This window comes from Sinocyclocheilus grahami, unplaced genomic scaffold (genome assembly GCF_001515645.1).
Source record: "Sinocyclocheilus grahami isolate Dianchi unplaced genomic scaffold, SAMN03320097.WGS_v1.1 scaffold618.1, whole genome shotgun sequence".
Classification (NCBI taxonomy): domain Eukaryota; kingdom Metazoa; phylum Chordata; class Actinopteri; order Cypriniformes; family Cyprinidae; genus Sinocyclocheilus; species Sinocyclocheilus grahami.
In genome coordinates this window covers 440,219-451,625 of record NW_015505797.1, presented here as the reverse complement: position 1 = coordinate 451,625, position 11,407 = coordinate 440,219, and the positions used below count along the sequence as shown (strand labels likewise).

Here is an 11,407-nt window from a genome sequence, read left to right as displayed (position 1 = left end):
AGTTATTATTGATTATTTTTTAAATAATATTATGAATGAACCGTCTTGTTGTTATATCTCAAGATGTTGTTATTGCTCAGACTCGGCTCAGAGAGCTCAGAGATGATAGCAAATAAGTAAAGCTAACGTCAGCAGCCATGGCACTGGACGAGCAATCGTTATTATAATCCAAACGGGCAAACAGTCTAAGTTATTATGCAAGTTGACTCGAGATATAAAAAATGCAAAACTGCTAAAAGTCTATTTGTCATCCGTCACCGTGACAGCAAGTGGACTTTTGAAACTGGAATAATGATTGGATTAGGCATTTCAATTGGCAAGAGAGGAATAAGACGGATGGAACTTTCTTGGCAAGGAGGATTGTGTGCATCACAGTCAGGTACAAGGGAGAAGGCTTCTTACATTAGGTAAGACAAAAAGTTTAATTTTCACAACTTGTTTATCGACTTAGCAATTTGCTGTGGAATATGTGCCGGTCGGGTCTGTGTCTTCCAGTTCGGGTTCGGGTCCATCTTTCAAATAATTCGGTTCCGGGTAGTGCATTTTTGACATTTCTCGGTTCTGCACGGGCCTGGGTCCAACTTTCAAAATAATAGAAAGGTCCGGGTCGGTTCAGTGTAGCACATTTACGGGTCTCTTCGGGTTGGGGTTCGAATTTTTGGACCCGTGTAGACCTCTACTGCCATTCCACAAAAATACTGCAAGATGAGTGCCACGCCCACATTTCACAAACCAATCAACAACCAACGGATTGACCCAAATCCCGCCCTACATTTCTTTCCATGATCTGTCACGCTCGGCTGTACGTCCCAATATGGAAGAAAATCTCTGTCGCTACTTTTGTCCTATGGCAACTTTAAAAGCTCATCAGCAGCTCACTGCAGTGCAATAACTCACACAAATGAAATCATTCATAATTCAAAAAATTTTTTTGGTGTTGGCACATGACCGATCAACTCAGTCCCCAGTGAGTCTGCAGTCTTCATCCTGAGGGGAGAAATGCTTAATCAGGAGTTCTTATTGAAGAGAAGAGTTCTCGTGTATTGAAGAGATTGCATTGTCTCATGCATGCTTTTCTGTGTCTAACCTCTTTAGACATGGTCAGACTGAAAATGTCTGTCGCTGATGGTGAAGGTTGTAAACTCATGCGTCTGTATGCGTCATTTTTTATTTATTTATTTATATTAGTGTTATATTACATCCCTACTGTGTTATTCCTATGTATGTCTGCACTATGTTTGTACTTTCTTCTACACTGGAAGCTCCTGTCGTCAAGTCAAATTCCTTGTGTGTGTGTGTAAACATACTTGGTAATAAAGCTCTTCTGATTCTGTATGCAGGTCTTTGTCGGCCCTCGTCAGGGCCCGGTCTAATTCAGGATGGCGTATGTTGGGACGCAGCTGGGTGTATCGGTCCTAGTCTTATTCTGCACTATGGCGCCGTCTCCTGGCCAGGCATATATATATGCTGTAAGTGTCTGGTTTTAGGCTTTTATTCATTTATAGATGCTTTTATGATATTGGGCTACACACGGTACCTTTCAGCAGTCAGTGTAAATTTTATGATGTAGGGTTTGATTGCTTTGCACTATGCAGTTGCTAATGGCCTCTTTTCTATTCTGTGCAGCATTACAGTAACATGACCTCCATGCTGTTTGAAGATCTGCCCGCTCTCTTTGGCCCTCCTCTGCCAAAAGATGGACTCATGGTAATGAATCTCTGCTGCTGGACTCGTAGGTTTGCCCAGTGAATACAGTACTGGATGTGAGTGACTGACTTGTCTGTCTTCTGCTCTCTCTCCCAGGGTGTGCTGGTAGAAGCTCGTCCTCAGAATGCCTGCATGCCTATAGATCCTCCTCCAGTTTCTCCCACACCCTCCGATCCCAACAGCACTACAAAATACATTGTCCTCATTCGACGCTATGACTGTAACTTTGATATCAAGGTTAATGTTCTCGCACAGCTGCGCTATTTCAGTAGATTCCAAAATATGGGCTATAAAAGTAATATGGTCGACTGACAAGAATATATATAAAACTAAAAGCATGTGACAATAGACAATGCACCCTTGTGAAAAAGAAGTACACTTCAGCATACTGTCAAAAAATACTTATGACTATATACTTAGTACTTAATATGGAAATAATATGCTTTAAAAGAATATATTTAAGTGTGAAGTAAATGTAATGTTTTGCATTTCTGACCCACTTAAATAGGACTTCGGTACATCTTTATATGTAATTTTTATAATTCTATTGTCTTTGAAATATGGTCACAGTGCAAACATTTGTGGTAAACTAAAATGTACTTCGCGATTTCTATTGAAACTTGTTTGTCATGCACTTAAATATATTTGTAATTATACATTTGTGATGATAAAGTCACAAACAGTCCATTTAAAATATATTAACTTTAAATGTAACGTCAAGTTTAGTCAAATCAAAATAAGTGTACTCCTTTGAAGCATGACAAAAAATGATTAAAGCATAATGATTATAAAGTATGCTTAAAAAGCAAAACTTTTAATTTGACATTATTACAAAGTGCAATGTTTAAGTGCACTTAACTGCGTAAAGAAACATGAAAGTGTTTCTCATTAAGTACACTTAGGCAGCCTTTTAATGCATTAATATATAATCTGCAAGTATTTTTATTTTTTTTGAAGTACACTAAGTGCACATTCAATACAATGAAGCACACTTCTTTTTCACAAGGGCATGTTAACCGGTGTCAAGGCTAGCAAAAGGTCAGAGACTTATATGGCCACAGATATGCTTAGTGTGCATTGTGCAATGAATAACAGAATATGTGAGGAATACTGTTTTTGTTTTTTAATCTTATAGGTGCTCCATGCGCAGCAGGCCGGTTTCAGTGCAGCCATAGTTCACAACATGTACTCTAATTCACTTCTCAGTATGGGATACAGCAATGGTGAGACACACACACACACACACACACACTGCTTCTGCTGTTTCGTTATGGGAAACACAGGTGTGTGTTTTATACTAGTAATGGGAATACTACACTCTTATTGGTAGCTGAAAACAAACAAAACCTGATTAATAAATGAACATATAAGCAGTGGTGGATGTATAGAATGACAGGTGTTTGAAGTCTATCAATATTTTGCAAATTTCAATACAACTGACCCCTATTGAAGACACATACTTTATCATAATTGCAATCCAGTCTGATGTCCGCTTTGTTTCTGCTTAGACACTATCATGGAGGAGATCGAGATTCCCTCTGTGTTCACAAGCTACTATGCCTCTCAGATACTGCGCAGCTTTATCATACCAGAGAAAGGGTGAGAATGATATAGTCTACATGCATTCTAACACAAAAACAGAATCTAGATAGATATATGAATAGAAACAGTCATTTGGACACACCTACATTCTCGGGAAAACGGGTATAACATCTTACCTTTTCGAAAGGGACACTTCTGTATCTTATTTACCCCTAAAGGGTGCATTCTAGTACCTCAAAGTTACACATTAGTGTTTTAAAAGTACATTTTAGTACCTAAATGGTACATCTTTTGAAAAGGTACTGCCCCACTGACAGATTTTGTACTGAGAGTGTTGATTTTTTTCCTCATAATTTTAGTAAAATACCGGTAGTGAGTGATCAAAGCTATGAAATAACAAATATGGGCATGTGGATATTATGTAGCGACCTAAAATAGTCAACAAATGAAAACTCATATGTGAGTTTTTTTTCAAATGCTAAAATACCTTTGTATAGTTTACAGAGCTACTCACTCAGGTTCAGACGATTTCTTCTTTGGATGCTCTTTTAAACAGTATGTGCTCTAACACATCCATGTATAATAAAAGAAAGATATTTATTTATTACATTTTGTATTTTGTAACAAAAAATCAAACTTGAGCACAATTCCAATTTCACTCGGAGAGCATTGTGATAAACTTAAGTCCAGGATTTTAACGGGTATTTACACATTTTGAATGACTTTATTCAGCTTACCGTCTTTCTGGGCAAAGGTTGTCATAAAGGTGCTTTTATGATTTTAAGGTTATGTGTGTGTAACTTTATTTGTTGACCCACTTTGCTTTAGAGCTTACGTGATTCTGAAGCCTGAGTTCTCCTTCCCTCTGTCCTACTATCTCATCCCCTTCACTGGAGTAGTCAGCATGATCTTCATCGTCATGGTCATCATACTGGTCAGTGCTGCTCTGACTGCTTTATAAACCCCTAAATGACATTGTGGATTTATACTAGAGTCATGCATGAAAGTACAGGTGTCTAGAACACTATTTAGAACGTTCATAAAGTATTAAATAAAGCGCAGAGCATAGTTTTGCTCATGTCAGGATGTAAACAAATGTAGTCTAGGTAGGCAGCTACTGTATATAGGGTTTGTAACAGAGTCAATGATGCATTCATTGGTGGGTAGTAATGTGTTCTCCTCCTGGTTGGTCCAGATTGTGCGGTGCGTGCAGCACCGGAAGAGACTTCGGAAAAACAGACTCTCCAAAGAACAGCTGAAGAAAATCCCCACGCACAAGTTTGTTAAAGGTGAGCTGACGAGACTTCACTAAAGGTTTATTCAGGGTTAAACGGGACATGCACCCTATGGGCCGCATCTGTGGTGTGCTTTTAATTACCGCAGGAAATAGTCTTGACTCCACCAAGAAAAACAAACACATTTACTGAACTGACAATCAAGTCCAAATTATAGTCAAGGTTTGGCAATATAGTATATATATATATATATAGGCAATATGACAATATAGCTAAAGAAATGTATCAGAACTGCGTGTTGGAAATCATAGAAGTTAAGATTTTTTGTTTTTTTAAGGAGCATACCAGGATATTATAGTTAACACTTTTGTTACTTGAAATAAAATAGATGTTAACTGAAATAAGATTTTTTTAAAACTTCAGCTATTGTCCAAGGCAACATTTCACATTTTCATTTAGTTTAACTTGATGTTCTAAAAAAAAATATTTTAAATCTGAAGTAAAAATTAATTTAAAATATATAGACATTTTTAAAAACTACAAAAAAATGCACAGCAAAATGACTAAAACTTTAACTGAAATTAACACGAAAGCAGAAAATCTAAAAAATAAAATCTAATTCAAAATATAACAAAAACTATGATAGTATCTGGATGATGCTGGAATAACACTGGCATACACCACTTACTCCTGATCTCGGATGTGCCGCGTTGTACACATTTTCAGAGTGGGTTCTGATTGTTCTACTGGATCATCTAGCGCTTTTATAACTGCGTATTTTTCTCAGGTGATAATTATGATGTCTGTGCGATCTGCCTCGATGAGTATGAAGAGGGAGATAAGCTGAGAGTGCTGCCGTGTTCACATGGTAAGTGAACCTGTCGTGTCTTTGCACATGCATGCAAGGAATTAAACATGTTTTAGTTTGACATTCTGAAAAAACTAATCAAAGCATTTAGAGCTTATTGGAGCTGATCAGAGCCATACTGGAAGTTTCTCACACGTATAACCTGGCAGACTGTTTAACTTAAGTAAAGTTAAGTTTCTCTTGAGTTCACCTACATTCATAGAAATGCATGGCTGCAGGGAAAAGCACTGATTTCACTCAGAAGATTACATCCAGAATGAGTGCAAAAAGTCATCTTTCTTACTGAGTTTTTGTTTCTTTTTTCATGGTTGATTCATGTTTTATGAATCTCTTTATTTGTGACAAAATTATATAATAGGATTGATTACAGAATAAAGAAGCTGCATGTTTACAGACTTCTTTACCAAGTTTCACATTTTTAAAAAGTAACTTAATTTTTAAGTGATTTATTTCTACTTATCTTAGTAAATATTATGTAAAATAAATATAAATTACATTACATAAATTGTTATGCATGTGCTATTTACTATATTTAAATTAAATGGTGTTTTATCATACAGTGCTTGTCAAAAGTTTGGAAACATTATGATATTTCAAAGTTTGAAATAACTTCAGTGTCATTTTTAATGCAAAGATGACGTTGTTTGACCTAACCTTAACCCTACCCCTAACCCTAACCCATAACAAAGACATCTCAAACAATGTCATCTTTGCATTAAAAATTACATAACTGAGCGAATGACACTTAATGACAGCTGTCATAAACATGCATAAAACCTCCTTCATATTCATATTCATGTCATGATTATGAAGGTGTCATGTCAGACTTACGCACACCCCTTCAAGTAAAGTGTAACCAAATACAGTAAAAACACTACTATTGTAGTACTATTGTCAATTTTTTTTTTTTAAGTCTTCGGTGTCACACAATCCCTCAGAAATCATTCTAATAGAAAACCGCGTTTTTACATTGTAATACTATTTCACAATAGCAGAAGAGATTTCATTAAAAATACTTTTGACAAGTGCTGCATGCATATATCGGTGAAATAGCATTTTAAAGCAAAGTAGAGTTATTTCCGGTCCTTGTTCAGAATAGCATAACATCGTTGTGTTTTTGTCCTGTTGTTCAGCTTACCACTGCAGGTGTGTGGACCCCTGGCTCACCCAAACTAAAAAAACCTGCCCGGTGTGCAAGCAGCGCGTGACCCGTCCCAACCCAGAATACTCAGAGTCTTCAGACTCCGATGGAGAGTCAGGGCCGCACGAGGAAGAGGAAGGAGCGACCAGCGAGGCAGATTCTGAGCGCACGCCTCTCCTTCGGCCCTCCAACCCCGCCTCCTCCAGCCCGCCTCCCACTTACTCCTCCACCGTAACGTCGGAGGCAGCCGTCGCCACGGTAACGACCTCCGCACTCCACGACGAGTACTACTCGCCCATAGAGGACTCGGAGGAAGGTACTGATGACGATAGCGATACCACAGAGCTCATGGGACGGGGCGCAGTACGAGTCTGAGGGCTTGATTAAAATCACAGCGCTCATATTTACACCCCTTGTTTTGGCGCACTCCATCCGTCTCGTTCTTAACTAGCTATAGTGCGACCAACACTACACAGCATTTGTGTAGCAGTGTCTGACTAATCACACATTTGTGTGTGTTTCACTAAAGCTTCTTTCACCTGAAACTTGGTCCGTGTCCAAAAAGGAGTTAACGTTTTGAAGTGAATGAAACAAAATGTGACCCTGGCGCACAAAACCAGTCATAAGGGTCCATTTTTTGAAATCGAGATTTATACATCATGAATAAATCAGCTTTCCACTGATGTATGGTTTGTTAGGATAGGACGATATTTAGCCGAGATACAACTATTTGAAAATCTGGAATCTGAGGGTGCAAAAAAATCTAAATATTGAGAAAATCATCTTTAAAGTTGTTCAAATGAAGTTCTTAGCAATGCATATTACTAATCAAATAAAACCTGAATGCATGCACGTACAAATGAGATTGTAAATCTAGATATATAGTGAATGACGACTTAAAGGGATAGTTCACACAGAAATCGGTTACTCGCTCTTGTGTCGTTCCAAACCCAGAAGATTTCTGTTAATCTTTGAACACAAATTAAGATATTTTTAATATTCTATTATCTGTTGAAAGTCCATGCAACCAACAATGTCATGCTTTAAAACACAAAAGACATCATAAATGTTAATAAAGAGATCATAAATTAATCCAAGTCTTTGGAAGAATTCATTTATATGATGATCAGATTTAATTTAAGCTTTAATTCACATATAAACATTGAACCTCAAGATATGGACGTCTCCAAGAGCCACACAGTGCCATCAAGAGACCCTATACATGTTTCCTATTACCCTTTTGTGCATAATGCAATTAATATGCAAGTTAAAATCACAGTTATATTTTCATAGGAATATCAACAGTTTTTCCTTGTGAAAGGATAGCTGCATCACATCTTCTGCACTATGCCATGCTGTTTACACACTGTTTAAAAGTGCACTTTAAATACCCACAGGATGCACTTAAATATATGAATGTTGGACTCTTCTTCCCAGTTATTACTGCAGGGCAAATACAGATGATGGATCAGCACAACAATAGTGGGAGAATCAAAGGAGCTATAAATACTAAAATTGGCAAAATAACCACAACAGTAGGCTAATCACGGTAACATTAATAACAAAGCAATTAATACATTTCAAGAAAATACTATGCATTTCTTTTTATTCTTGCTTGCTTGCTTTAATAGACTATTTGAAGAGGAAAGTCCAGAGCTGGTTGCCACACTTCTTAGCTCTTATCAGTGTAGAGTTATCTTAGAGTGTGTAGACACATACTTTAAAGTCTTGCCTACTAATAAGCTATTTAAAATGTGCAGTTATTCCCCAGGGGTACATTCATTTGACGCACAATGGCCTTTTGTGAGAACATGTCCAATAGCAAAATGCACACAAAAACTATATATTTTGATCTACATGTTTGAAAGCTATAAACAATCTTTGACTGTTTATGTCCCACCTTCTCCTTATCCACACATGACTGCGTGTTTGCAATTATGCATGCATCGTGTTGGTTCTCAGAGGTTTAAGAACGCTCCAGATGCTGAGATGCGATTGGTGCAAGTGAAATTAAAGAAATACTTCACCCAAAAATGAAAATTTGCTGAAAATGTGTTCACCCTCAGGCCATCCGAGATTAGGATGAGTGTGTTTCTTCATCAGGTTTGGAGAAATGTAGCATTGCATCAGTGTCTCAGCAACGGATGCTCTGCAGTGAATGGGTGCCGTCAGAATGAGCGCTGATAAAAACATCACAATAATCCACAGCACTCCAGTCCATCAGTTAACATCTGGAGAAGACAAAAGCTGAGACAAATCCAGCATTAAGATGTTTTTAACTTCAAACCATTGCTTCCAGCTAAAAGAGTCCTTTATGGATAATATTGCTTCCTAAAAAAGTCAAGAGAGAAATCTGCACAGATCAAAACAGCTCTAAACAAACATGTGGCTGGATTTAGTTGTGAGAGACAACAGGAGATGCACTTTTTCACCGGAGGAAGCGTTATTATTGCATTTTGACCAGAAGCAACAGCTTAAAGTTAAAACACCTCAATGATGGATTTGTTTCTTACAAACACGCAGCTTTTCACTTCACAAGACGTTAACTGAAGACGTTGAGATGTTGACTGTTTTAAAAGCTCAGATCTGATCCCCAGTCGTTCTTGCTCATCTACTATAGGCAAACACGCAGAGGACGTGTTTGGTGAACTCTTTAATGAAGCCAATGCATTCTACCTGCGTGCTAATTCTCTTCAGGACCGTACAGACCGTCTTGCAGTCAAGGTCACTCAGTTGGATTCTAGTGTGGAGGAAGGTCAGTCAGAGGTCACAAGTCAAAGATCACATGCACGTTACCAGACATGGGATGCTTATTTAACAGGATATTCCAGGCTAGACCTAACAGTATGTGGGTCAAAAATGACCTCTGCATCCCCTTTCTTTGGTATATTTTTTCATGATGTGATCTTTTCATCTGACATTCCCAGAATTCCTACAGTAAGTTGTCTTTGATCATTTGTGACCCTGGAGCACAAAACCAGTCTTAAGTGTCAATTTTTCAAAATTGAGATTTATGCATCATATGAAAGCTGAATAAATAAGCTTTCCATTGATGTATGGTTTGTTAGGAGAGGACAATATTTGAAAATCTGTAATCTGAGGGTGCAAAAAAATTTACAAAATATCTTCATGGAGCATGATCTTTACTTAATATCCTAATGATTTTTGGCATAAAAGAGAAATGTATAATTGTGACCCATACAATGTATTGTTGGCTATTGCTACAAATATCCCCCAGCGACTTAACACTGCTTTTGTGCTCCAGGGACACATATGAACCTTTTTTTTAATGCCCTTATTTATTTATTTACATACTTATTTTAAGGTATAAATAAATTTGTACCATTGATTTAAACATAGTAAGTGTGTTGAAAGGAACTACAGTGGAACTTTTCACATTTCTTTTCAAACTCCTATAGCAGTGAACTGGAGACCACATCATGTATATATATATATATACTTTTTTTTCCGTTCCCATTTGCTCAAATAGCAAAAGAAAAACTCCACGATAGTGTTTTCATGACTTTCAAAAAGAGTAAGATGAATTTTTGGGGGTTAACAATAAATTGACATATAAAGAAATGTCAATTTAAACGTGTCATCACAGTCCATGACACAAATTGTTAACCCCAAAAATATTAAAATCTTAGATAATATAAAGCAGGCAGACTTTCAGAGCTCTACTGTTCAAGACCAGCAGGCGGTGACGAAGAGCAGCATCCTAAACCAATCACAGAGACGTACATCACCAGCGACACACCTCCACCTCTGAACATACTCTCTGCCTACAGGTCTGCTTTCTTCTTCTTCTTCTTCTTTAATAATAAGACATTTATTGTGTGTAAATATGTTTTGTTTGTTTTATCTAGGGATGACCATATTGATGGAATTAAGTTCTACACAGACCCCTCATATTTCTTTGACTTGTGGAAGGAGAAAATGCTTCAAGACACAGAAGAGAAGAGAAAACATAGGGTAAAATAATTGCCCTTTTGGTCTATAAATCTGGTCATATTCTTGCAAAAGTAGTTTGGCTTTGCATCAGTGTATGACTTAAAGGAATAGTTCCCCCAAAAACTGATTTGTAGAAATATAGCACTGCATCAGTGTCTCAGCAATGGATGCTCTGCAGTGAATGGGTGCCGTCAGAATGAGCGCTGATAAAAACATCACAATAATCCACAGCACTCCAGTCCATCAGTTAACATCTGGAGAAGACAAAAGCTGTGTGTTTGTAAGAAACAAATCCAACGTTCATGTATTATTGAGTATTATTAAGGCATTATAATGAATTATAAAAAAACGTATTATACAGTATGTTGTATCATCTCATGAGTAATCATAACAACAGTTTTAATGCATTACAATATTTACTTATTTGTGGTTATAGCTTTTAAGATTATGATGATTTATAATAAACAATGAACACAATGCATCCACTTAACTTACAATGGATTATATTTCTCATAGTTATAATGTATTATAAGTATCATATCTTGCCATTGTTAACTCGTTACTCTACTTAAAATAGACAAAGACCACTTATAAATAATAACAACAACAATGACAATACTAATATTTTTTCTTATACAGCCATAAGATCAGATATCTGAATGTGTAATATGGCACATTTGATTTTAACTATATTTATTGTAATATCAGTAAGATACTGTGCAGATCTTAAATAAATAATGTCAAGATATGAGACTTATAATGCACTGTAAATTTATTGTGTGTTATAAATAATCATACTCATAAAAGTTATAACCACAAATAAGTAAGTTATATAATGTATTATAATTGTTGTTATGATTATTTATGAGATGAAACAACATAACATATTATTATTTTATATATAATGCATTATGCATTCATTATAATGCCTTAAGAATACCCTTATAATGTGTTATAAAA

The 11,407-nt window shown here is 36.5% G+C and overlaps 1 protein-coding gene across 1 annotated transcript in view; it reads left to right on the top strand.

Moving 5' to 3' along the window:
• Positions 1–7,164, top strand: part of LOC107557768 (E3 ubiquitin-protein ligase RNF167-like) — an 8,210-nt gene extending 1,046 nt beyond the window's left edge. Inside the window, exons 2-10 of the mRNA XM_016241292.1 lie at positions 1,341–1,469; positions 1,627–1,707; positions 1,804–1,944; positions 2,843–2,930; positions 3,216–3,306; positions 4,078–4,183; positions 4,445–4,538; positions 5,272–5,352; positions 6,486–7,164. Coding sequence (XP_016096778.1) covers positions 1,380–1,469; positions 1,627–1,707; positions 1,804–1,944; positions 2,843–2,930; positions 3,216–3,306; positions 4,078–4,183; positions 4,445–4,538; positions 5,272–5,352; positions 6,486–6,868 — 1,155 coding nt within the window. The 5' untranslated portion in view covers positions 1,341–1,379 and the 3' untranslated portion in view covers positions 6,869–7,164. The remainder of the gene's footprint in view (positions 1–1,340; positions 1,470–1,626; positions 1,708–1,803; positions 1,945–2,842; positions 2,931–3,215; positions 3,307–4,077; positions 4,184–4,444; positions 4,539–5,271; positions 5,353–6,485) is intronic.
• The last annotated feature ends 4,243 nt before the right edge of the window (positions 7,165–11,407 follow it).